The sequence below is a fragment of the Oncorhynchus gorbuscha genome, linkage group LG15 (genome assembly GCF_021184085.1).
Source record: "Oncorhynchus gorbuscha isolate QuinsamMale2020 ecotype Even-year linkage group LG15, OgorEven_v1.0, whole genome shotgun sequence".
In the NCBI taxonomy this organism is placed as follows: Eukaryota; Metazoa; Chordata; class Actinopteri; order Salmoniformes; family Salmonidae; genus Oncorhynchus; species Oncorhynchus gorbuscha.
Genome location: NC_060187.1, coordinates 36,690,645 through 36,713,345, shown reverse-complemented (window position 1 = coordinate 36,713,345; position 22,701 = coordinate 36,690,645). Strand labels below are relative to the sequence as shown.

Below are 22,701 nucleotides of genomic sequence, written 5' to 3'. Positions count from 1 at the left end.
AGAGTCACCCACATTTACTGTAACAGTATTCCACAATAATTTAGTAATATCTTTATTCAGATCGAAAGTATACCGTACAAGTTGGGACACATAATTTCCTATTCTTTGCTTCAACAGTGATGTTAAGGGAAGATAGCCTTATGTTATACAGACAGAATGTTCTCAATATGATTTAGGGCTAAAGACAGACTAGTCTTTCAGTCGAAATATCCAGGCTTCTCTTAAGCAGTGACTTAGCATCCTTACCAGGACAGAACATTTTGGAGTACAAGTCCATTATGTTTTATGGCATGGTTTACAGCACTTATATGGTCTATTTGAATTTGGTTTGCATTTGATAATGCAAACATATAAGATGTGGCTGGACAATTCAATGCTGAGATTGCCAGCCAATCACATGTGCCAGTTAGCTGTCCTATGAGTGGATGGGAATTCAGACAATGCCAGAAGTTAGTAGACTGTAGCTAACTTTGGTGGAGTATTCATGGCCTACGACACTTACCTGAATTTGTGAGGCATGCAAGACAAATACATTGCAACATACAGATTACCAAGACATGGTTCTTTCTGCATGCCCCCTTTTTCTCAGTCACACTGACTCACATGCTCTCTCGCTTTGCTAATGATGCGAGTGTGTGTTCAGTCTTTGGTCTGTTGCGTGTAGAATATCCTAGCCCCTGTTTTACGGAAGTTGCGAGACATTGCAAGCCAAGAAATTGTGCGATACAGCTTTTGATTGTCAATTGATAGGCCAAGTGCACGATTCTGCATGCTGTCAGACCTGCCTATACAGTGCCCCTACCCTCCGTCCCTTGCTAGCTCGCTATGATTGTGTTCTCGAAAGTACGGCAACTTATCCCTGGTGTCGTCTTTGGTATCATTAAAAGACAGTTATTTTATCAAATCAATTCTCTGTAATTATTATTACATGATTAAACTAATCATGTAAATGTAATTAACTAGAAAGTCGGGGCACCAAGGAAAATCTTCAGATTACAAAGTTATAATTTTCCTAATATAACTCTTCCGATATTTTAATATCTGATTCTTATTAATGAATTATTCTTTACCTCATGTTAGTCTCATTCCAAACGTCGTAAATTGTTGGTTATCTGCACAAACCCAGCCTTAACTATAAATCATCCATACACCTTATTGGTTTAATTTATTGTTTACTAACTAACCAATCACAGAAATGCATAAACAAACAAACGTTAGGGTTACAAGGAAATGATAGGGGAGGTTCCCTAGTGGGCTAAGCTGATATGACGGCTTGGTGGATAAAGGGAAGTGGGTGTGGACTGAAAAGGGTGGGAAATACAAAAGGAGTCACTACACAGTTGATAATTATATTAATTCAAATTTTAATCCATTGCACATGAACGCTCACTCATTCGGGAATAATTGCAATCAATATATATTTACGCCGACTGTGTCGTCATGATCTCTGTTAGAATCGTCAATCCTTCTGTTGGAGAGTTCATCCGAGTCCCTCTCTCTGCTTCCCTGAAGATCAAAGTATTTTGTGGTTAGAATAGATACTTCAGAGTACCATTCTGAAATGTTCTCATAAAATAGCTGTTTCGGCTGTTGTCGGTCTTCGCATCCCAGGTTGACAAAAATGTCTAGCGGCAGACTAGTAATTATTATCTATGACTTATGCTCTTATTCTGTAGGGATCGATAGTCTCAGAGTTCAACCATTTCTAGCCATGTAGCCAATGATCCACGTGGTATGGTTAGGAATTCAACAACCATTTCAACCTTAGCTTATACTGAGGTTGTGGTCTAAACTCAACCTTAGCCCCCTCAGTGTCCATCGAGGTATGCATGGTCTGAAGAGGATTTCCTCAGGAAGGGGTATTATATGTAACGATAGTAAATGACGCCAGATCATTTTGGGGATTTGAGTTCGCCATGTGAAATCCTTTGTTCCCTCTATGTGTCTCTTTCTGCATGGCCAGGGGGAGACTCTCCTCCAGGGAATTTATGACCTGCGATAATAGAACCTGTGAGTGAGTGAGTGAGTGAGTGAGTGAGTGAGTGAGTGAGTGAGTGAGTGAGTGAGTGAGTGAGTGAGTGAGTGAGTGAGTGAGTGAGTGAGTGAGTGAGTGAGTGAGTGCCATGATCTATATCCAGAAAGGGCCATGTCATGACACTGGAAAATTCGCTGGTTCATATACCATAGTCGGCAAGGTGTGAATATTTGTCAATGTGCCTTTGAGCTACGCACTTAACCCTGATTGGCATCACCAGCAGCCTGCATGTGTTTAGCTTAGTTTCTTCCTCTGAGTTCCAGAAAGAGAAGTTAACCGGTCGGAGCACAATTAGATTAGGGATTGTAAAACCCCACTAGTCTTTTACCCGGTGGGAAATACGGCTATTCCCATGCTGCTAGTTCTGATTAGATATACAAAAATAGGCAAATGATTAGATGTACATTTACAGTGCTTTCAGAAAGTATTTATACCCCTTGACTTAAACCATATTGTGTTACAGCCTGAATTAAAAATGAATTAACTTACCCTTCTAAACACAATTCCCCATAACGACAAAGTGGAAATATGTTTTTCGACATTTTTGGTATTGAAAATGAAATACTGAAATATCTCATTTACAAAAGTATTCACATCCCGGAGTAAACACTTTGGCAGCGATTACAGCTGTGCGTCTTTCTGGGTAAGTAAGTCTTCCACACCTGGATTGTGCAATACTCGCCCACTATTATTTTCAAAATTCTTCGAGCTTTGTCCAATTAGTTGTTGATCACTGTTAGACCATTTTCAGGTCTTTCCATAGATTTAAGTTAACACTTTAACAAGCCCAATCTGGACCATTCACTGTCTTCTTGGTAAGTAACTCCAGTGTAGATTTGGCCTTGTGTTTTAGGTTAATGTCCTGCTGAAAGGTGAATTCATCTCAGTGTCTGGTGGAAAGCAGACGGAACCAGGTTTTCATCTAGAATTTTGCCTGTGCTTAGCGCCATCCCTTTTTATTTTTAATCCTGAAAAACTCCCCAGTCCTTAACGATTACAAGCATACCCATTAAATGATGCAGTCACCACTATGCTTGAAAATATGGAGTGGTACTCAGTAATGTATTGGATTTGCCCCAAACATAACACTTGGTATTCAGGAACAAAAAGTGAATTGATTTGCAACATTTTTTTGCAGTATTACTTTAGTGCCTTGTCGCAAACACAATGCATATTTGTATCCTTCTTTTAAATGTAGTATTGTGGAGTAACTACAATGTTGTTGATCCATCCCCAGTTCTCCCATCACAGCCATTCAACTCTGTACCCGTTTTAAAGTCACCATTGGCCTCATGGTGAAATCCCTGAGCAGTTCCTTTCTCTCCAGCAACTGAATTAGGGAGGACACATGTATCTTTGCAGTGACTGGGTGTATTGATACATTATCCAAATTGTGATTAATAACTTTGACATGCTAAAAAGGGATATTCAATGGCTTCTTTGTTTATGTCTACCCATCTACCAATAGGTCCCTTCTTTAGGATGCATTGGAAAACCTCCCTGGTCTTTTGTGGTTGAATCTGTTTGAAATTCACTGCTCAACTGAGGGTCCTTACAGATAATTGTATGTGTGGGGGTACAGAGATAAAGTATCCATTCAAAATCATGTTAAACACTATTATTGTACAGAGTGAGTCCACGCAACTGATTATGTGACACATTTTTAGGCTTGCCGTAACAAAGGGGTTGAATACTTGACTCTAGAAATGTCCGCTTTTCATTTTTATATTAATTTGTAAACATTTCTAAAAACATAACTCCACTTTCACATGATAGGGTATTGTGTTGGCCAGTGACAAGAAATCTCAATTCAATTATTTTTAAATTAAAGCTGTAACACAACAAAATGTGAAAAAAGTCTAGGGGAGTGAAGGCACTGTATATACAATCAGTCTCCTCGAATTTAAAAAATACTGAATCTTAGGAGTCGATTCCTGAAGCTTAGAAATAGGAGTCAACACTGGCAGTCGATGTGCAAGGAGTTGAGGAATCAATTATTTTGGATTAGACTCTCCACCACTATGTCATCGTCGTTAACAGTTGGAAAATTGACCGAGGAAAGCAAACGACAACAGCAAAGTCCTATAAGGCAATACTTGGAGAACCTAAATAAGAAGGAAATGCAAACTTTACAAGCTGGAATGAGGTACACTAATGGTAGTACAGGTGCAATGCTTAACCATCTGAAAGGGACGCCCGTGAGACCCAAAACGTTGCTTTGCAGCAGCACAGCTACATTGTGAATTCACGTGGTATTTCATGATTTTTAACAAAACAGTTTAAACGTTAAGAAAAATTGGCAATTTGTCACATTCTTAGCGCATACAGTGGTTGGTCCTTTAAAAAGTTGCAGGGTACTGCGGTGCAGCTTGCATGGTGCCGCAGAATTCTATGGCACGTAATTTAAGTGTGAACCACTGGTACCATTGCAAGTACCAGTGCTAGTTAGTGCTAGTTTGACCACCAGAGGGCATCTTTGAGAAGCATTTGATAGCCTTCAATAGTGGCTGTACTAGAGAATTTAAAACCTTTTTTGTAAGAACATAGTATACGGGACTGACTAATACATTTTGCTTAATATTATGGCATTTCTATTCCAAGAAAAACAAAAAACCCACTGGGTTTCCGTTAGGATGGAATGGGAAATTATGGCACTGTACATTGTGACAGTCGGTGGTAGGCTACAGTACTTGACTATTTAGCTAAAGAATCCCCCGTGTCGTGCGGGCACGCGGGAGACCGGGGTTCAATTCCACAACGGGGAGGAAGGAATAGGCTGTCCTTGGAAATAAGAATTTGTTCTTAACTTTAAGGCTAGGGGGCAGTATTCGGAAGTTTGGATGACTGAGGTGCCCAGAAGGCCCAGAAGCTAGGATATGCATATGCATGGTATTGATAGAAAACACTAAAGTTTCTAAAACTGTTAAAATAATGTCAGAGTATTACAGAACTGATTTGGCAGTCGAAACCCCGAGGACAATCCTTCCAGGAATTTTTGTTGTTGAGGTCATTGGACTTTCCAATGCTTTTCTATCGGAAAGCCTAATTAGGACCCAGATTGCAGTTCCTATGGCTTCCACTAGATGTCAACAGTCTTTAGAAATTGTTCAATGTTTTTTTATTTTTTATTAAGAAGTATTCATATTCTTTCTGAGTGTCAGTCAGAAGGACTCTAGTCTTTTGGTGCACGTTAATGAGTGCGCGCTCCTCGTTATTTATCTCCGGTATTGAATATACTATTTTATGTCTTAAATTTGATCGTTTATTTAAATATTAGGGTACATGAGGATTGATTAGGAACGTTGTTTGACATGTTTGGACCAAGTTTATTGGTAAAGTTTGGGATTCATTTTCTATGCATTTTGAACGAGGAGAAACAGGTGGATTATTGAATGAAGCGCTCCAAATAAAAAACATACCTTTTGGGGATATAAAGGACTTTATCGAACAAAAAGGACCATTTGTTATGCAACTGATCTTCAAAGGTAAGGGATTTATTTTATCGCTATTTCTGACTTTCGTGATGCATCTGCTTGGTTGGAAAATGTTTTTAATGCTTTTGTATGTGGGGCACTGTCCACAGATAATCGCATGGTATGCTTTCGCCATAAAGCCTTTTTGAAATCTGACACAGCTGTTGGATTAACAAGAAGTTACATAAACTTTTAAAATTAAGACACTTGTATTTTCATGAATGTTTAATATTATGAATTTAATATTTTTGAATTAAGCACTTTGCAATTTCACCGGATGTTGTCGAGGTGGGTCGCTAGCGGCACGTCTAGCCCAAAGAGGTTTTAACTGACTTGCCTAGTTAAATAACAGTTACACTAAGAGCATAAAATTTCCACACCCTAATTGTATATTTGTAGTCTAACCAATACCCAAACGGAGATTCAGTGAAAATAAAAATCTCATTGATTTATCAAGACCAGTCTCCATGCTTGTCGCAACATGAAACGGTGCTAAAATAGTTGTAGGCTATTGCTTCAAATCCTATTGCTTCTAACTTCAATATACTCTTTAAATAAATAAGACCTACACCACTTTCAACAGCACATTACTCAACACTAGTGACTCATGTCACCTACGGTAGGCCTACAGTATATGGAAAATGATGACGTGACTCTCCGTCAATAACTACATAGAGGATTCGAAAATAAAACCAAAAGCCCCCTAATGGGTCTCCCGGTGGCAACCGGCACGTGTATTGAACCTGCATCTGTTTGCACTGCGGGAGCCCCCATCCACAAAGTATCAAAATACAGAGAGGTGTTGGTAAAAGTATATCGTCTTGTTAATAGCCCATAATGGCTTATTACAATACTGTACATGGTGTCCAGGTCAGGATAACCAAAATATTTCTTTAAAGACTATCAGAAAGAATATTGGTACTTATTTATTTTGATCCAAAGCCATGAATGAGTGAGTCACTCATGCCGGGCTATATGAATGTACCGTCAACTTGATAATATAACAATGAGGTTATTATTTTATTTTTTAAACAAAGTGAGCGATTGTAATCTGAATAAAAGGCCAAAATAATATTTTTAAAGGCCAAAACATTTTTCTGTTTTTAGAGAGAGAGAAACGCTGGGCCAATTGTGTGATGCCCTATGGGACTCAATCATGGTCGGATGTGATTCATAAATACTTTTTGTGGTATTTGTTTAGTCTTTTCTGATGGCTTAAACTGAAATTGCAACTAATCACGGACGGTTGTGATACAGCCAACCTAACTTAAATACATTTGACAATAGAATTATCCCCCTACCCTCCTAGGCAAGTCTATTGTCCAGCTACCTGCTAATAGCCAAAATGGCACTGTACAACGTGACCATGTGTTTGAAAGAGTATTTTCCAGTAAGCAACGATTTGTTTAACTTCATTAGACAACTTTGTTCCAATATTTCAGTGATATTTATTCCCATAGTAATTCGTTATGGATTCATAACTTAATAAACGTCTGCATTTTGAAAGAGTATTTTTATCATTATTTTATTAATGAAAGCCATTATTAGTTACATTGTTAAAGTTTGAACGTGTAGCCTGGCACTAAGAACAGCGGGAACATTTCTCTAGTCAGCGCCATTATTAGTGCAATGCCCCTTAAGTGTTGCTCTGTGCTACCCAGTGTGGCGGGGTGGGGGTAGGACAGTCTTCTGTGTGTAGCTCTGCGGCCCATCCCGTGCCCCCTGCCAGTGTGCCTTGTACCTCGCTCACTTTCAATGGATACAGCTGCAGAAGGCAAGGCAATCCCATTGTGCGCGACTCGGGAGCCATCACTAATATATATTGTCCAGCTAATAAAAGGGCTAATAATATATCTGAGAATATCCAAGGGGATTTTATATAATTCTAAATTCATAATAAATCACCTGTTTAAATAAATAACTATTTTGGAGAAGATTTAGTTTTCAAATAACGTAAAATGAGTGAGAAAAATGCCACCCTTGAACATGGGGTGAGACATCTTTACTCATTTGTAAATGAAGTCTGTTTGTTATTTAGATTTTTTTTCTGTGTTTAGAGGGAGAGAAACCAAAAACCAGGCGCTGTACAACGTGACTAGTCGGGAGTGGGCTACAGTACTACAGTAAAATCAAAATAATCCTAACAAAATAAAAGAATACAAACCTAAGTGTAACAGTTTTACTAAGTAATACTGAAGTCATGGACAATTATCTGTTTTTATTTAGGTTTACGTCGCCCAGTCATTGTCACATAGACACAGTAGGACCCAAAAGCATAATCAGTCCTCTAACTCACCAGTGCGCTGGTCTGGAGCAATGAAGTGGTGACGCAGGGTACCGTACTAAACTACAAATCACCTCTAAGTCCCGCAGCATAATCGCAAAACTTTTAGTGGAGTAACCACTGTATATCAGGAGTCAATGACCCATTCAAAAACTACAGTAAGGACCACTAACCATTTGCTGCTCACATACAGTGCATTCAGAAAGTATTCCGAACCCTTCCCTTTTTCCACATTTGTTAGGTTACAGCCTTATTCTAAAACGGATTAAATTAATAAAAAAGTATCACACACATTACACTATAATGACAAAGCAGAAATAGTTATTTCGACATTTTTACAAAAAAATTAACATAAATACCTTATTTACATAAGTATTCAGACCCTTTGCTATGAGACTCGAAACTGAGTCTCATAGCATTGAAGGTCTAGTAGACTGGGTTTACTTATTCAGTGATATACAGTATATGTTGGCAGAAATGAAGTCATATCAACACGTGATGTTTTAGGTCTGCAGGCTGCTAGTTATACACTGCTCAAAAAAATAAAGGGAACACTTAAACAACACAATATAACTCCAAGTCAATCACACTTCTGTGAAATCAAACTGTCCACTTAGGAAGCAACACTGATTGACAATATATTTCACATGCTGTTGTGCAAATGGAATAGACAACAGGTGGAAATTATAGGCAATTAGCAAGACACCCCCAATAAAGGAGTGGTTCTGCAAGTGGAGACCACGGACCACTTCTCAGTTCCTATGCTTCCTGGCTTATGTTTTGGTCACTTTTGAATGCTGGCGGTGCTTTCACTCTAGTGGTAGCATGAGACGGAGTCTACAACCCATACAAGTGGCTCAGGTAGTGCAGCTTATCCAGGATGGTACATCAATGCGAGCTGTGGCAAGAAGGTTTGCTGTGTCTGCGCTACCAGGAGACAGGCCAGTACATCAGGAGATGTAGAGGAGGCCGTAGGAGGGCAACAACCCAGCAGCAGGTGCCTCCGCCTTTGTGCAAGGAGGAGGCACTGCCAGAGCCCTGCAAAATGACCTCCAGTAGGCCACAAATGTGCATGTGTCTGCTCAAACGGTCAGAAACAGACTCCGTGGGGGTGGTATGAGGGCCCGACGTCCACAGGTGGGGAGCGGGGGGGGGGGGGGGGGTTGTGTTTACAGCCCAACACCGTGCAGGACATTTTTCATTTGCCAGAGAACACCAAGATTGGCAAATTACCCACTGGCACCCTGTGCTCTTCACAGATGAAAGCAGGTTCACACTGAGCACATGTGACAGACGTGACAGTCTGGAGACACCGTGGAGAACGTTCTGCTGCCTGCAACATCCTCCAGCATGACCGGTTTGGCGGTGGGTCAGTCATGGGTGTGGGGTGGCATTTCTTTGGGGGGGCCGCACAGCCCTCCATGTGCTCGCCAGAGGTAGCCTGACTGCCATTAGGTACCGAGATGAGATCCTCAGACCCCTTGTGAGACCATATGCTGGTGCGGTTGGCCCTGGGTTCCTCCTAATGCAAGACAATGCTAGACCTCATGTGGCTGGAGTGTGTCAGTAGTTCCTGCAAGAGGAAGGCATTGATGCTATGGACTGGCCCACCCGTTCCGCAGACCTGAATCCAATTGAGCACATCTGGGACATCCTGTCTCGCTCCATCTACCAACGCCACGTTGCACCACAGACTGTCCAGGAGTTGGCGGATGCTTTAGTCCAGGTCTGGGAGGAGATCCCTCAGGAGACCATCCACCACCTCATCAGGAGCATGCCCAGGCGTTGTAGGGAGGTCATACAGGCACGTAGAGGCCACACACACTACTGAGCCTCATTTAGACTCGTTTTAAGGACATTACATCAAAGTTGGATCAGCCTGTAGTGTGGTTTTCCACTTTAATTTTGAGTGTGATTTTGTTGTCAGCACATTCAACTATGTAAAGAAAAAAGTATTTAATAAGAATATTTCACTCATTCAGATCTAGGATGTGTTATTTTAGTTCCCTTTATTTTTTTGAGCAGTGTATATTCCATGCTATACATTCTCAGAAGTCTCATGGATCTGCGTCCAAACGAAGCCTCAGTACAGGGGTTGAATATGCAGTGAAATACAGCACATTTGGAAAGTATTCAGACCCCTTCCCTTTTTCCAAATGTTGTTACGTTACAACCTTCTCCGAAAATAGATTAAATAAATGTTTTTCCTCATCAACATACACAATACCCCATAATGACAAAGCAAACATTTTGCAAATGTATTAAAAATTAATAACAGAAAAACATTTACATAAGTATTCAAACCCTATGCTATGATACTCGAAATTGAGCTCAGGTGGATCTTTTTTCCATTGATCATGACCTGAGATGTTTCTACAACAGATCTGGGGAAAGGTACAAAAACATTTCTGCAGCATTGAAGGTCCCCAAGAACACAGTGGCTTCCATCATTCTTAAATGGAAGAAATTTGGAACCACCAAGGCTCTTCCTAGAGCTGGCCGCCTGGCCAAACTGAGCAATCGGGGGAGAAGGGCCTTGGTCAGGTAGGTGAGCAAAAACCCGGTGGTCATTCTTACAGAGCTCCAGAGTTCCTCTGTGGAGATGAGAGAACCTTCCAGAAGGACAACCATCTCTGCAGCACTCCACCAATCAGGCCTTTATGGTAGAGTAGCCAGATGGAAGCCACTCCTCAGTAAAAGGCACATGACAGCCTGCTTGGAGTTTGCCAAAAGGCACCAAAAGGACCCTGACCATGAGAAACAAGATTCTCTGGTCTGATGAAACCAAGATTGAACTCTGGCCTGAATGCTGAGTGTCATGTCTGGAGGAAACATGGCACCATCCCTACGGTGAAGCATGGTGGTGGTAGCCTCATGCTGTGGGGGTGTTTTTCAGCGACTGGGAGACTTGTCAGGATCGAGGGAAAGATTAACGGAGCAAAGTACAGAAAGATCCTTGATGAAAACCTGCTCCAGAACTCTCAGTACCTCAGACTGGGGTGAAGGTTCACCTTCCAACAGGACAACGACCCCAAGCACACATCCAAGACAATGCAGGAGTGGCTTTGGGACAAGTCTCTGAATGTCCTTGAGTAGTCCAGCCAGAGCCCGGACTTGAACATCTTTGGAGAGACCTGAAAATAGCTGTGCAGCAACACTCCCCATCCAATCTGACAGAGTTTGATAGGATCTGCAGACAAGAATAGGAGAAACTCCTCAAATACAGGTGTGCCATGCTTATAGCGTCATACCGAAGATTTTAGGCTGTAATTGCTGCCAAAGTTCCTCAATAAAGTCCTCAGTAAAGGGTCTGAATAATTATGTATACCTTTTTATTTTCTTTATTTGCAAACATTTAATATGTGTAGATTGATGAGGGGAGATTTTTTTTAATTTAATCCACTTTAGAATAAGTGATCTGAATACTTTTCAAATTCACTGGAAGTGATCTCTAACATGGTGTCTAGATCTATGCCTACATAAGACTACAATAATACAAGACATTTTGACTAACAATGTATTTTTCTAATGAGTGGACCCCAATCCCCATCCCCGCTCCCCCAGCCAGACTCACCTTGTTCTGTTCATACTTGTACTGGATCTTGAGGGTCTCAGAGGCCCGGATCATGGACTGCATGGAGGTGAAGATGTTCTGATAGACCAGTTTGGTGAAGCCTCTTTTGTCCTCGTCGGTGTAGCCCGTCCCATGGATGATGCGCATCTGTTTGATGAAGGTGCTCTTGCCGCTTTCGCCAGTGCCTGTGAAGAGACCGGACAGAACACAGGTCAAACAGAGGTTCCCAAATGTTTTCAGTTTGAGTGTAGTCCACTATCCAAGTTTGACTGGAGCGTGGAGTGAGATTCCCAAAGGCTGGAGGGAAGGCCTTCTCGCCCACTCCAATTCTGCTCCAGTAGCGCTCACTTAACAAGCTCACAAGAAACTGATAAAACACATAGGTGCAAAAATCAAGGTGACTTACAAAGATGAGGACCAAGAGAGGGAATGCAGTGATGTAATGTCCACAACTAAAGAATCATTGTGGAATCTGAAAAGACATCTCGAAAGTATGATGCTGTACTAACTACGTGCACATTGCTAAAAGCAAGGAACACGGTGGGTAGCTAATTAAGTGTGCCATTGTAGCACAGTATTTATAAACAAAAAAATCTGATCTCTTAAGTTTTCATTTTTGTTCCATTCAATAGGCCATAATTGATTTTGGCCAAATAGGCCTTGCATGTTCCAACTTCAAGACCCTTTCCGTTTTGATTTTGGCTATTTTGCACAAAAACCTTTAGGCCTGCCTATTGAAAAGAAAGAAAAAAAAACTCTGTATCCCTGCCCAGCCTGACAAGATTGGCCAAAAAGGTGTTTAGCAGTGGCTCTGCAAGCATGGAGAGGATATTCTCCGCTGCTGGCCTGCTCTCCGAGCACCATCGCATGAGCCTAAAGCCAGACTCAAAGGCACTGTAGAGTGAGCCTAATATGGCATTTTTTGTTTAATTTGTATATCATTCTAAGTAAGTCACAGTCTATGAGCAATTTCTAAACTATAATTATTTAATAGAGTTTAATGTTGTTTAAATACTGAGTGCTTAATGTCCCTGACTCCCTACCAGCCCAGTGTTGAAATAATTCACAATGTATTTCTTTGTAGGCTATAGCCTTGAAAAAAATTGAAATAAAGCCTAAATAATTCATTTCCGTTCCTTCTAAGGCTCCCTGTCTGGCTCCTGACCTATTTAGTGTTTATATGCTGTTTAATATGACATGTAGCCTATTTGAAATGATAAGCGCTTCTTACGGTCACATTTTCATGTTGATTAAAAACACTTAATTCAAATCATATGGTTTCATTTCAATACATCAAAACCAAAATGGTAGCTCCAGGTAGACAACAATAGATGGGTGTTGGTTAAATTGAGATTTTAATGAATGGAGCGAATTTAGAGTGGCATTTTTCTCTCTCCTGTGAGTGCAGAGAGGTTTCAGTGGAGCGGATGGAAAGGAGATGTAGCACCAGAGCAGTGTGGTGAGCAGACCCGACGGGCCGCACCATGCGACTGATATACCATCCAGAAGGGTACTTTGTGCAGGAAAACAGTACACATGACTTGTGCATTGCCAGGAGATATACATTCTACAGCAACTCTAATGTCTGGCACCATCCAACATCTTATCATGGATGGACAGTCAGAAAGAAACAGACAACCCCACATCAACACCACAGCATTTTCTGGGTCCCAGCGGAGGTCCCAAATATTTTGTATCTTTATATGGACATTTCTAACTGCTGTGTCCAACAATGGTATATTTGGGAATGACGAGTCCAAACCAGTGTAGAGAACAGTTAAGTACGGGTAGAGCACTACCCTGCCTCCCTCCAACACACCATCCTCTCCCAGTACCCAGGCTGAGTCATCACAGCTCCAGCAGCTCTCCTCTGACGCTCTTCCTGTTCTCCTCCCTTTCCATATTGTACTCTCCAATACCTGTCCTTTCTACTCTCCCCCTCTCGCCTTCTCAGTGCTGAGTACTACCCGCTTCCTCACTACCCGTTTCCTCTATTTGCTCTGCAACCTTTGCACACATTCCAGGCTGGGGAGCAACATGAAATAGCCCATTACATAACGTATTTTCTTTGTCACCGTAGACCCCTGTCTTAAATGGTTGGTTTGGATGTGAGTTTTTCAGAATAGCTAATGAATTGAAAGCGGTTGAAACTAGGCCATTTCATGCATGAGAAAAAAGGCAAAAAACCACATGTAGCCTAATAAAAGATAGGTCTAGTGTTAGGTAGATGGATTTTGAGGACATAAGTCTTTCTTTTGGACATTGGCCAATTTGACCATTTACCAGCCAGGGTCCCCCCTATATTTAATCTGATGGCAGTTAATAAAGGAATGATCAATAGATGCATAATGTGTGTGTGCTGTAGCACTGCACATTTTACTCTCCTCTCTGTGACAAAGCTGCATTGATGAGTGTCTGAGAGCCCTGACCGGTGTTGGTCTTCCTCAGAGGATCTCTGCTCCTCAGTTAACTAGGTCAGGCCAGACAGTTTCCTACAGATGAGCCGACTTCAATGAAAGGTTCACAATTAGCCTCACACACTGATCTCGCACTGACCCCTACTAAATGAAGAGAGGAACCTCAGAAACTCAGTGGAGACAGGGAGGAAATTGAGGGAACATAGTAATATTGTCCTGATGTCATACCAGGTACTGTGTGGAGTCACACATTAGAAGAACTGGACAAGGCATGAGCAATCAACAGAATCAGGCGGAAGGATCGCAGCGGTTGGATTTCCAGGATAAGTACAGAAGACACACACAGACCTCAGTCAGGAGTGAGGAAATTCTGGGAGGCAGTATACAATCCGGTGTCGTCATCCTTATTCAGTTCAAACACACAGCTATGTTACCAAATATCTAGGAAACCATCTACGTTCACCATTAGCACTGTTGCTACACAAGTGTTGAAGTACATTTCTAGTTACCGTGGCAACTATTATATTAAATATTTTAGAAAGTTCTACATGTAACTCAAAATACACACTGCACTGCCAACTGAAATCATTTTAAAGGCAACTGTACAATGCACCTGTTTATTGATAAAATATTACAAGCCAACCAAATTGACTAATGATAAAATCTGTTCCACAATTCTTTCTCCATGTTTATTTAGTTGGTATTAGACTTGGTTGCCAAGCCCGAATGTAAAGAGGCTTACTCGCTATCAATTATGAGTACTTCTGGTAATTAGCCTTATAAGTATAATGCTAACCCAGTATCATGATAGGCCTACTTACGGCTGGGCGGTATACCGTATTTTAATATATATACACTGTTTAGCAAGACACCCCCAATAAAGGAGTGGTTCTGCCGGTGGAGACCACATACCACTTCTCAGTTCCTATGCTTCCTGGCTGATGATTCGGTCACTTTTGAATGCTCGTGGTGCTTTCACTCTAGTGGTAGCATGAGACGGAGTCTACAACCCACACAAGTGGCTCAGGTAGTACAGCTCATCCAGGATGGCACATCAATGCGAGCTGTGGCAAGAAGGTTTGCTGTGTCTGTCAGCGTAGTGTCCAGAGCATGGAAGCGCTACCAGGAGACAGGCCAGTACATCAGGAGACGTGGAGGAGGCCATAGAAGGGCAACAACCCAGCAGCAGGACTGCTACCTCCGCCTTTGTGCAAGGAGGAGCACTGCCAGAGCCCTGGGAAAATTACCTCCAGCAGGCCACAAATGTGCATGTGTCTGCTCAAACGGTCAAAAACAGACTCCCATGAGGGTGGTATGAAGGCCCAACGTTCACAGGTGGGGGTTGTTGCATTTGCCAAACGTCCTGCACGCTCCATCCACCAACGCCACGTTGCACCACAGACTGTCCAGGAGTTGGTGGATGCTTTAGTCCAGGTCTGGGAGGAGATCCCTCAGGAGACCATCCGCCACCTCATCAGGAGCATGCCCAGGCATTGTAGGGAGGTCATACAGGCACGTGGAGGCCACACACACTACTGAGCCTCATTTTGACTTGTTTTAAGGACATTACATCAAAGATGGATCAGCCTGAAGTGTGGTTTTCCACTTTAATTTTGAGTGTGACTCCAAATCCAGACCTCCATGGGTTGATAAATTTGATTTTCATTGATCATTTTTGTGTGATTTTGTTGTCAGCACATTCAACTATGTAAAGAAAAAAGTATTTAATAAGAATATTTCATTCATTCAGATCTAGGATGTGTTATTTTAGTGTTCCCTTTCTTTTTTTGAGCACAGACCAGTTTGGGTCTTTAATTTATATTCTATAACAGTATTTGAATGTTTGGTTTATTAAAATGTGATATGCCGTGTGTAACGTCCATTGTTAATTCACTCCGTTACTTGAGTCCATCCCTCTCCACAGACCTAGTCCCACCCAGTCACTCAAGAAGCACATTTGTTGTTGCTTGACCACGAGACACTTTCGTTCAGTCTGCATGGTCCATGCAGCACATGCAACAATGTTGACAACAATGTTGTTTCCAATTTTATACTAATACAGTGCCTTGCGAAAGTATTCGGCCGCCTTGAACTTTGCGACCTTTTGCCACATTTCAGGCTGTACATAGAACTATGTCCAATTGGCTTGATTACACACAGGCGGATTGTATTTATCATCATTAGTCAGTCATTTAGGTCAACATTGGATCATTCAGAGATCCTCACTAAACTTCTGGAGAGAGTTTGCTGCACTGAAAGTAAAGGGGCTGAATAATTTTGCACGCCCAATTTTTCAGTTTTTGATTTGTTAATTTTTTTTGAAATATCCAATAAATGTCGTTCCACTTCATGATTGTGTCCCACTTGTTGTTGATTCTTCACAAAGAATAATTATGTTTGAAGCCTGAAATGTGGCAAAAGGTTGCAAAGTTCAAGGGGGCCGAATACTTTCGCAAGGCACTGTATAAATCCACAAGTGATCCATAATTACAATATTAGTTTTTGTTTCTTACATCTGCAAACAGCTAGTTTATATTTTCTTAGCAAGTTAAGCTAAATCGTGCTAACCACTAATGCTAATTGCTAGTTAGCTGGCTAGCTAATTATTTTATGTTGAATTGAACAGTATAAAATATTCCAAATGATTTAATAATTTAAAATATGTGTTGCGACCCCTAGTGTCATGCACTACTCATAAAGCAAATGTAGAACTTTCATTCATCAAAAACATAAATTACCATAAAAAATGTGAAAAATACCATAAATATTTTGGCCATATCGCCTTGGCATACTCAGTGTAGCATGTTTCAATTAAAATCTCATTTGAACTTATTACGTAATTACCACATCACCATGCACTTCCTGAGTAAATACCATGTAATAAGTGGACTGTAAAATATTAAATGTCAGCAAAACTTCAAAACAGAGGAAGAGCCGTCTGACAATATCAGTGAAGCAGAGAATTGTCACACCTCACCCCCGTGACTAACCATTAGCTTGAAGTGAGAAAATAGGTAAAAATGGATTCATTTAATTTGGTGTAGAGGGGCACGGGATGCATTTCCACTCCAAACGAATGGAAGGCAATAACTTGAGGCTGAGATTGGCTTCCTCTGAGGAGAAAAACGACTGAGTGTGACAAAGTGCAGGAGTAAGGCCCCCTTTTGTAAATTATTATCCAAAATGTTGCCCTGCGATGCGATTAGGCAGCCAGCTCAGCAGAATATCACTGGGACACTGGCTGGATACGAGGCCCCAGGCTCTGTTCACAGGGAGCCTTCTCTGGGTTAGGCGGCTAGCAGGCTGGGTTTTAGAAGGAACTCAAAACCCTAACACTTGGTGACCCACATGGCCAGCGAGATTTGCATTTAGGATTCCTGTCTTGATGTTGAACAGCTGCTCCGGACAAGTCAAGCAGTAGCGAGATATAACATTCTTCCTTATTCATTTCCCGTGACCCTGTCACAAGATGATCCCTCCCCCAGTCCTTTCTCCCCCCTCTGTGCCTGTGCAGCAGCTTTGCTGAGGCTGCTTCCTGTCTCTGCCTGCGTGGAGCAGACTAGTAGGCACTAGGTAGCCTACATCTCAATAATATAGTTGTGTCCTCTCCATGTATAATTTCCTTCATATGCACTCATATCAGCATAGACGGGTGAAACCAAAATTGGTAGACATCCTCCATATTCACCTAGCTTGTGTTTTCGGCTCAGTGCAGCTGAAGGAGACAAGCAGAGGACATGACGTTAGACTATTAAAACGCAGTCCTTGCCCCACCACCTGTCGCCAAGGCACATCCTCAGGCCCTGAACATGGATCGTGCAGGCTGCAGTCTTCCAACCGAATGACAGTCATTTCTCCAGTGCCTTAGGGAGGGAAGTTGGGGAGTGGATCAGAGGAGACTGGGAGAGATTGCCATCCGGGTGGATGTGCCGATCTGTGGCAGATTCGGTTCTTTCCGCTGACTGGAATCAGAGGAGTAATCTGAGTGGGCAGACCAAGAGAGGGAGAGCATCTCTGTGGAGAGCGTCTGCTAAATGACTGAAATGTAATGTAAATGAGAGCAGTTCTATTCCAGTTTGGAGAGCACTCCATTCTTTTCCTTCTAACAGTGCCTTCAGAAAGTATTCACACCCCTTGACATTTTACACACCCTGAATTCAAAATGTATTTAAATTAGACTTGGTCACTGGCCTACCCACAAAACCCTAGAAAGTGGAATTCTGCATTTAGAATGTTTACTAATTAATACAACATGTAAAGCGGAAATGTCTCGAGTCAAACCTAAATACGTTCAGGAGTAAACATTTGCTTAAGTCATATAATAAGATACATGGGCTCACAGTGTTAAGTAATGATCAACAACCAATATGACAATATTTGAAGAATTTAGAAGATGCAAATGCGGCGCAATACAGGTGTGGAAAGCTTTTAAGAGACTTACCCAGATCGACTCACAGCTGTAATCGCTGCAGAGAAGTATTGACTCAGGGGCGTGAATGTAAATTTGATATTTCTGTATTTCATTTTCAATACATTTGCTAAAACGTCTAAAAACACGTTTCTACTTTATCATTATAGGGTATTGTGTGTAGAAGGGAGAGAAAAATAATTAAATGAATCCATTTTGAATTCAGGCTGTAACAAAAAATGTGGATTAAGTCAAGGGGTATGAATACCTTCTGAAGGCACTGTAAATGTCCATCTAATCATTTGCCTATTTTTGTTCAAATCTAATCAGAACTAACAGCACGGGAATAACCATATTTCCCACTGGGTAAAAGACTAGTGGGGCTTCGCAATCCCTCCTTGGGTTAATCTAATTGTGTTCCAACCGGCTAACTTCTCTTTCTGGAACTCAGAAAGAAACACGCACTGAGCAAGCAAAACACATGCAGGCCGCTGGTGATGCCTGACAATGCAGACAGACACACATCAGACAATGTCTTAAAGGGTAAGGCTCTTCTAGACCACAGGGGATGGCCTAGCCCTATATCTTGATGCGTAATAGTGCCTTGGGAATCATAGCATCACCTAATCTTACTGAACTTAACCTTTGGATGGACTCACTCCCTGAGATCCAGTCGTTACAGGGATATACAGTCGAAGTCAGCAGATACACCTTAGCCAAATACATTTAATCCTAGTAAAAATTCCATTTTAGGTCAGTTAGGATCACCACTTCATTTTAAGAATGTGAAATGTCAGAATAGTAGTAGAGAATGATTTCAGCTTGTATTTCTTTCATCACATTCCCAGAAGTCAGAAGTTTACATACACTCAATTAGTATTTGGTAGCATTGCTTTTAAATTGTTTAACTTGGGTTAAACGTTTTGGGTAGCCTTCCACAAGCTTCCCCCAATAAGATGGGGGAATGTTGGCCCATTCCTCCTGGCAGAGCTGGTGTAACGGAGTCAGGTTTGTAGGCCTTGCTCGCACACGCTTTTTCAGTTCTGCCCACAAATTTTCTATAGGATTGAGGTAAGGGCTTTGTGATGGCCACACCAAGACCTTGACTTTGTTGTCCTTAAGCCATTTTCCCACAACTTTGGAAGTATGCTTGGGGTCATTGTCCATTTGGAAGACCCATTTGCGACCAAGCTTTAACTTCCCGACTGATGTCTTAAGATGAAGATTTAATATATCCAAATAATTTTCTTCCTCATGATGCCATCTACTTTGTGAGGTGCACCAGTCCCTCCTGCACCAAAGCACACCCACAACATGCTGCCACCCCTGTGGTTCACGGTTGGGATGGTGTTCTTCGGCATGCAAGCCTCCCCCTTTTTCCTCCAAACATAACGATGGTGATTACGGCCAAACAGTTCTAATTTTTGTTTCATCAGACCAGAGTACATTTCTCCAAAAAGTACGATCTTTGTCGCCATGTGCAATTGCAAACCGTAGTCTGGCTTTTTTAATGGCGGTTTCGGAGCAGTGGCTTCTTCCTTGCTGAGCGGCCTTTCAGGTTATGTCGATATAGGACTTGTTTTACTGTGGATATAGATACTTTTGTACCCGTTTCCTCCAGCATCTTCACAAGATCCTTTGCTGTTGTTCTGTAATAATTGATATGCACTTTTCGCACCAAAGTACGTTCACCTCTAGGAGACAGAACGTGACTCCTTCCTGAGCGATATGACGGCTGCGTGGTCCCATGGTGTTTATACTTGCGTACTATTGTTTGTACAGATGAACATGGTACCTTCAGGTGTTTGGAAATTGCTCCCAAGAATGAACCTGACTTGGAGGTCAACAATTATTTCTCTCAGGTCTTGACTGATTTATTTTAATTTTCCCATGTCAAGCAAAGAGGCACTGAGTTTGAAGGTAAGCCTTGAAATACATCCACAAGTACACCTCCAATTGACTCAAATTATGCCAATTAGCTTATCAGATGCTTCTAAAGCCATGACATAATTTTCTGGAATTTTCTGGAGGTTTTAGGTTGTAGTTAATATAGTATATATAGGACTATTTCTCTCTATACTATTTGTACTTCATATACCTTTGACTATTGGATGTTCTTATAGGCTATATTATTGCCAGTGTATCAGTATAGCTTCCGTCCCCTCCTCGCCCCTACCTGGGCTCGAACCAGGAACACATCGACAACAGGCACACTCGAAGCATCGTTAACCATCGCTCCACAAAAGCGCAAGGGTAATAACTACTCCAAATCGAAAAGCGATTGAAGTTTGAAACAGTATTAGCGCACACCTAGCTAACTAGCTAGCCATTTCACATTGGTTACACCAGCCATTAGGCTGATAGGCTTGAAGTCATAAACAACGCTGTGCTTGCGAAGAGCTGCTGGCAAAACGCATATGAAAGTGCTGTTTGAATGAATGATTTCGGGCCTGCTGCTGCTCAGTCAGACTGCTCTATGAAATCAGACTTAGTTATAACATAACACACAGAAATATGAGCCTTTGGTCATTAATATGATCGAATCCGGAAACTATCATTTCGAAAACAAAACATTTATTATTTCAGTGAAATACGGAACCGTTCTGTATTTTATCTAACGGGTGGCATTCCTAAGTCTAAATATTCTTGTTACATTGCACAACCTTCAATGCATGTCATAATTACGTAAAATTCTGGCAAATTAGTTAGCAATGAGCCAGGCAGCCCAAACTGTTGCATGTACCCTGACTCTGCGTGCAATGAACGCAAGAGAAATGACAATATCACCTGCTTAGTATTGCCTGCTAAACTGGATTAGTAGTTATAACTAGTGATGATTGTTTTTTTTATAAGATAAGTTTAATGCTAGCTAGCAATTTACCTTGGCTTCTACTGCATTTGCGTAATAGGCAAGCTACTCGTGGAGTGCAATGGTTAGAGCGTTGGACTAGTTAACTGTGCGGTTGCAAGATTGGAACCCCTGAGCTGACAAGGTGAAAATCTGTCGTTCTGCCCCTGAACAAGGCAGTTAACCCACAGTTCCTAGGCAGTCATTGAAAATAAGAATGTGTTCTTAACCGACTTGCTTAGTTAAATAAAAAGGTATAAATGAAACAAAAAAAAATTACCGGAAATCGCCGCCCAAAAATACAGATTTCCGATTGTTATGAAAACTTGAAATCGGCCCTAATTAATCGTCCATTCTGATTAATTGGTCGATCTCTATAGTGTATGTAAACTTCTGACCCACTGGAATTGTGATACAGTGAATTATAAGTGAAATAATCGGTCTGTAAACAATTGTTGGAAAAATTACTTGTGTCATGCACAAACTAGATGTCCTAACCAACTTGCCAAAACTATAGTTTGTGAACAAGAAATTTGTGGAGTGGTTAAAAAAACGAGTTATGACTCCAACCTAAGTGTCCGTAAACTTCCCACTTCAATTGTAGGAAGGATCATACAGGGATACATAAGCATTAAGGCTTTCTCAGACTGCCACACAACTGACGAAACTCAGTGTGTCACTGTTTGCTCAACCAACAGAGCAGACACAGGTATAGCCTTTCACACAGTGAGTAAAGTTAGCCTACATTTTACTGTCCAGATAACATCAATGAGCAATTTTCATACCAACTACACAATTTCTTATGCTCACGGTATGTTCATTCATCTGATCACATATGTTCTACTCAGGATGGCCGAGCTAGCTGCTCAGTGTGTGTGTAAATCACAACCATGTCTAATGTGAAACTTCAATTTTCCTGTGAGCATACAATTAAAATTGGAACAAAATGAGCGAGCCTCCATTTGTGAAGCACTACAGTAACAGTGGCCGAGAATGAGTGAATGCAATATACTATACATATGTGGGTGAACCTATAATACAGTTATCCTTTAAAGCGACACGTAAAGGATAATCAATGAGGGGCTATGCGTTCTGTGGAAAATAATGAATGACGTGGAAGGTGTGTTCCATGACGGGCAAGCGGAGGAGAACTGACCTTCCACTGGGTTGCATTATTTTCCAGAGAACGAATAGAGCCCCGAGTTGATTATCCCTTTAATACCATGTCTATAATTTAACACATTTGCCTCAAGAAATGTGTTCAACAGCCACTGAAGTAGCTAGCAAGTGTACTAGATAGCTACAGTAGTTGCCATTGTAACAAAACAAAAAAACTGACTTGCTAGTTTAGCTAACCAAACCATCAGTCTTAACAGGCAATTATGAAAATCGAATTCAACAATGCCAATCAATTCAATTCGACTTTTGCTTTCAAACACTAAACATGTAAGAATGAGCTATAGCAATTGAATTCTACTGTGCATATATATTGTGCGTTATAGGGAAATAATGCATTCAAGAATGCCCTTCAAGCCAATCAGAAACAAGTATCCAACAAAGCCATTGTATACTGTACAATATTTTTTGTATACCCATTCAGGAATTAAACCCACAACCTTGGTCACATACTGTTGCCACAACTTGCCAGCTGTCGGCACCTTG

General features: G+C 41.3%; 1 protein-coding gene across 3 annotated transcripts in view; it reads right to left on the bottom strand.

The window, feature by feature from the left end:
- The window catches only part of LOC123997052 (guanine nucleotide-binding protein subunit alpha-11-like), an 84,607-nt gene that overhangs the window by 22,421 nt on the left and 39,485 nt on the right, over positions 1–22,701 (bottom strand). For all 3 annotated transcript variants that reach the window (XM_046301021.1, XM_046301023.1, XM_046301022.1), the window contains exon 2: positions 11,367–11,551. In XM_046301021.1, coding sequence (XP_046156977.1) covers positions 11,367–11,551 — 185 coding nt within the window. The remainder of the gene's footprint in view (positions 1–11,366; positions 11,552–22,701) is intronic.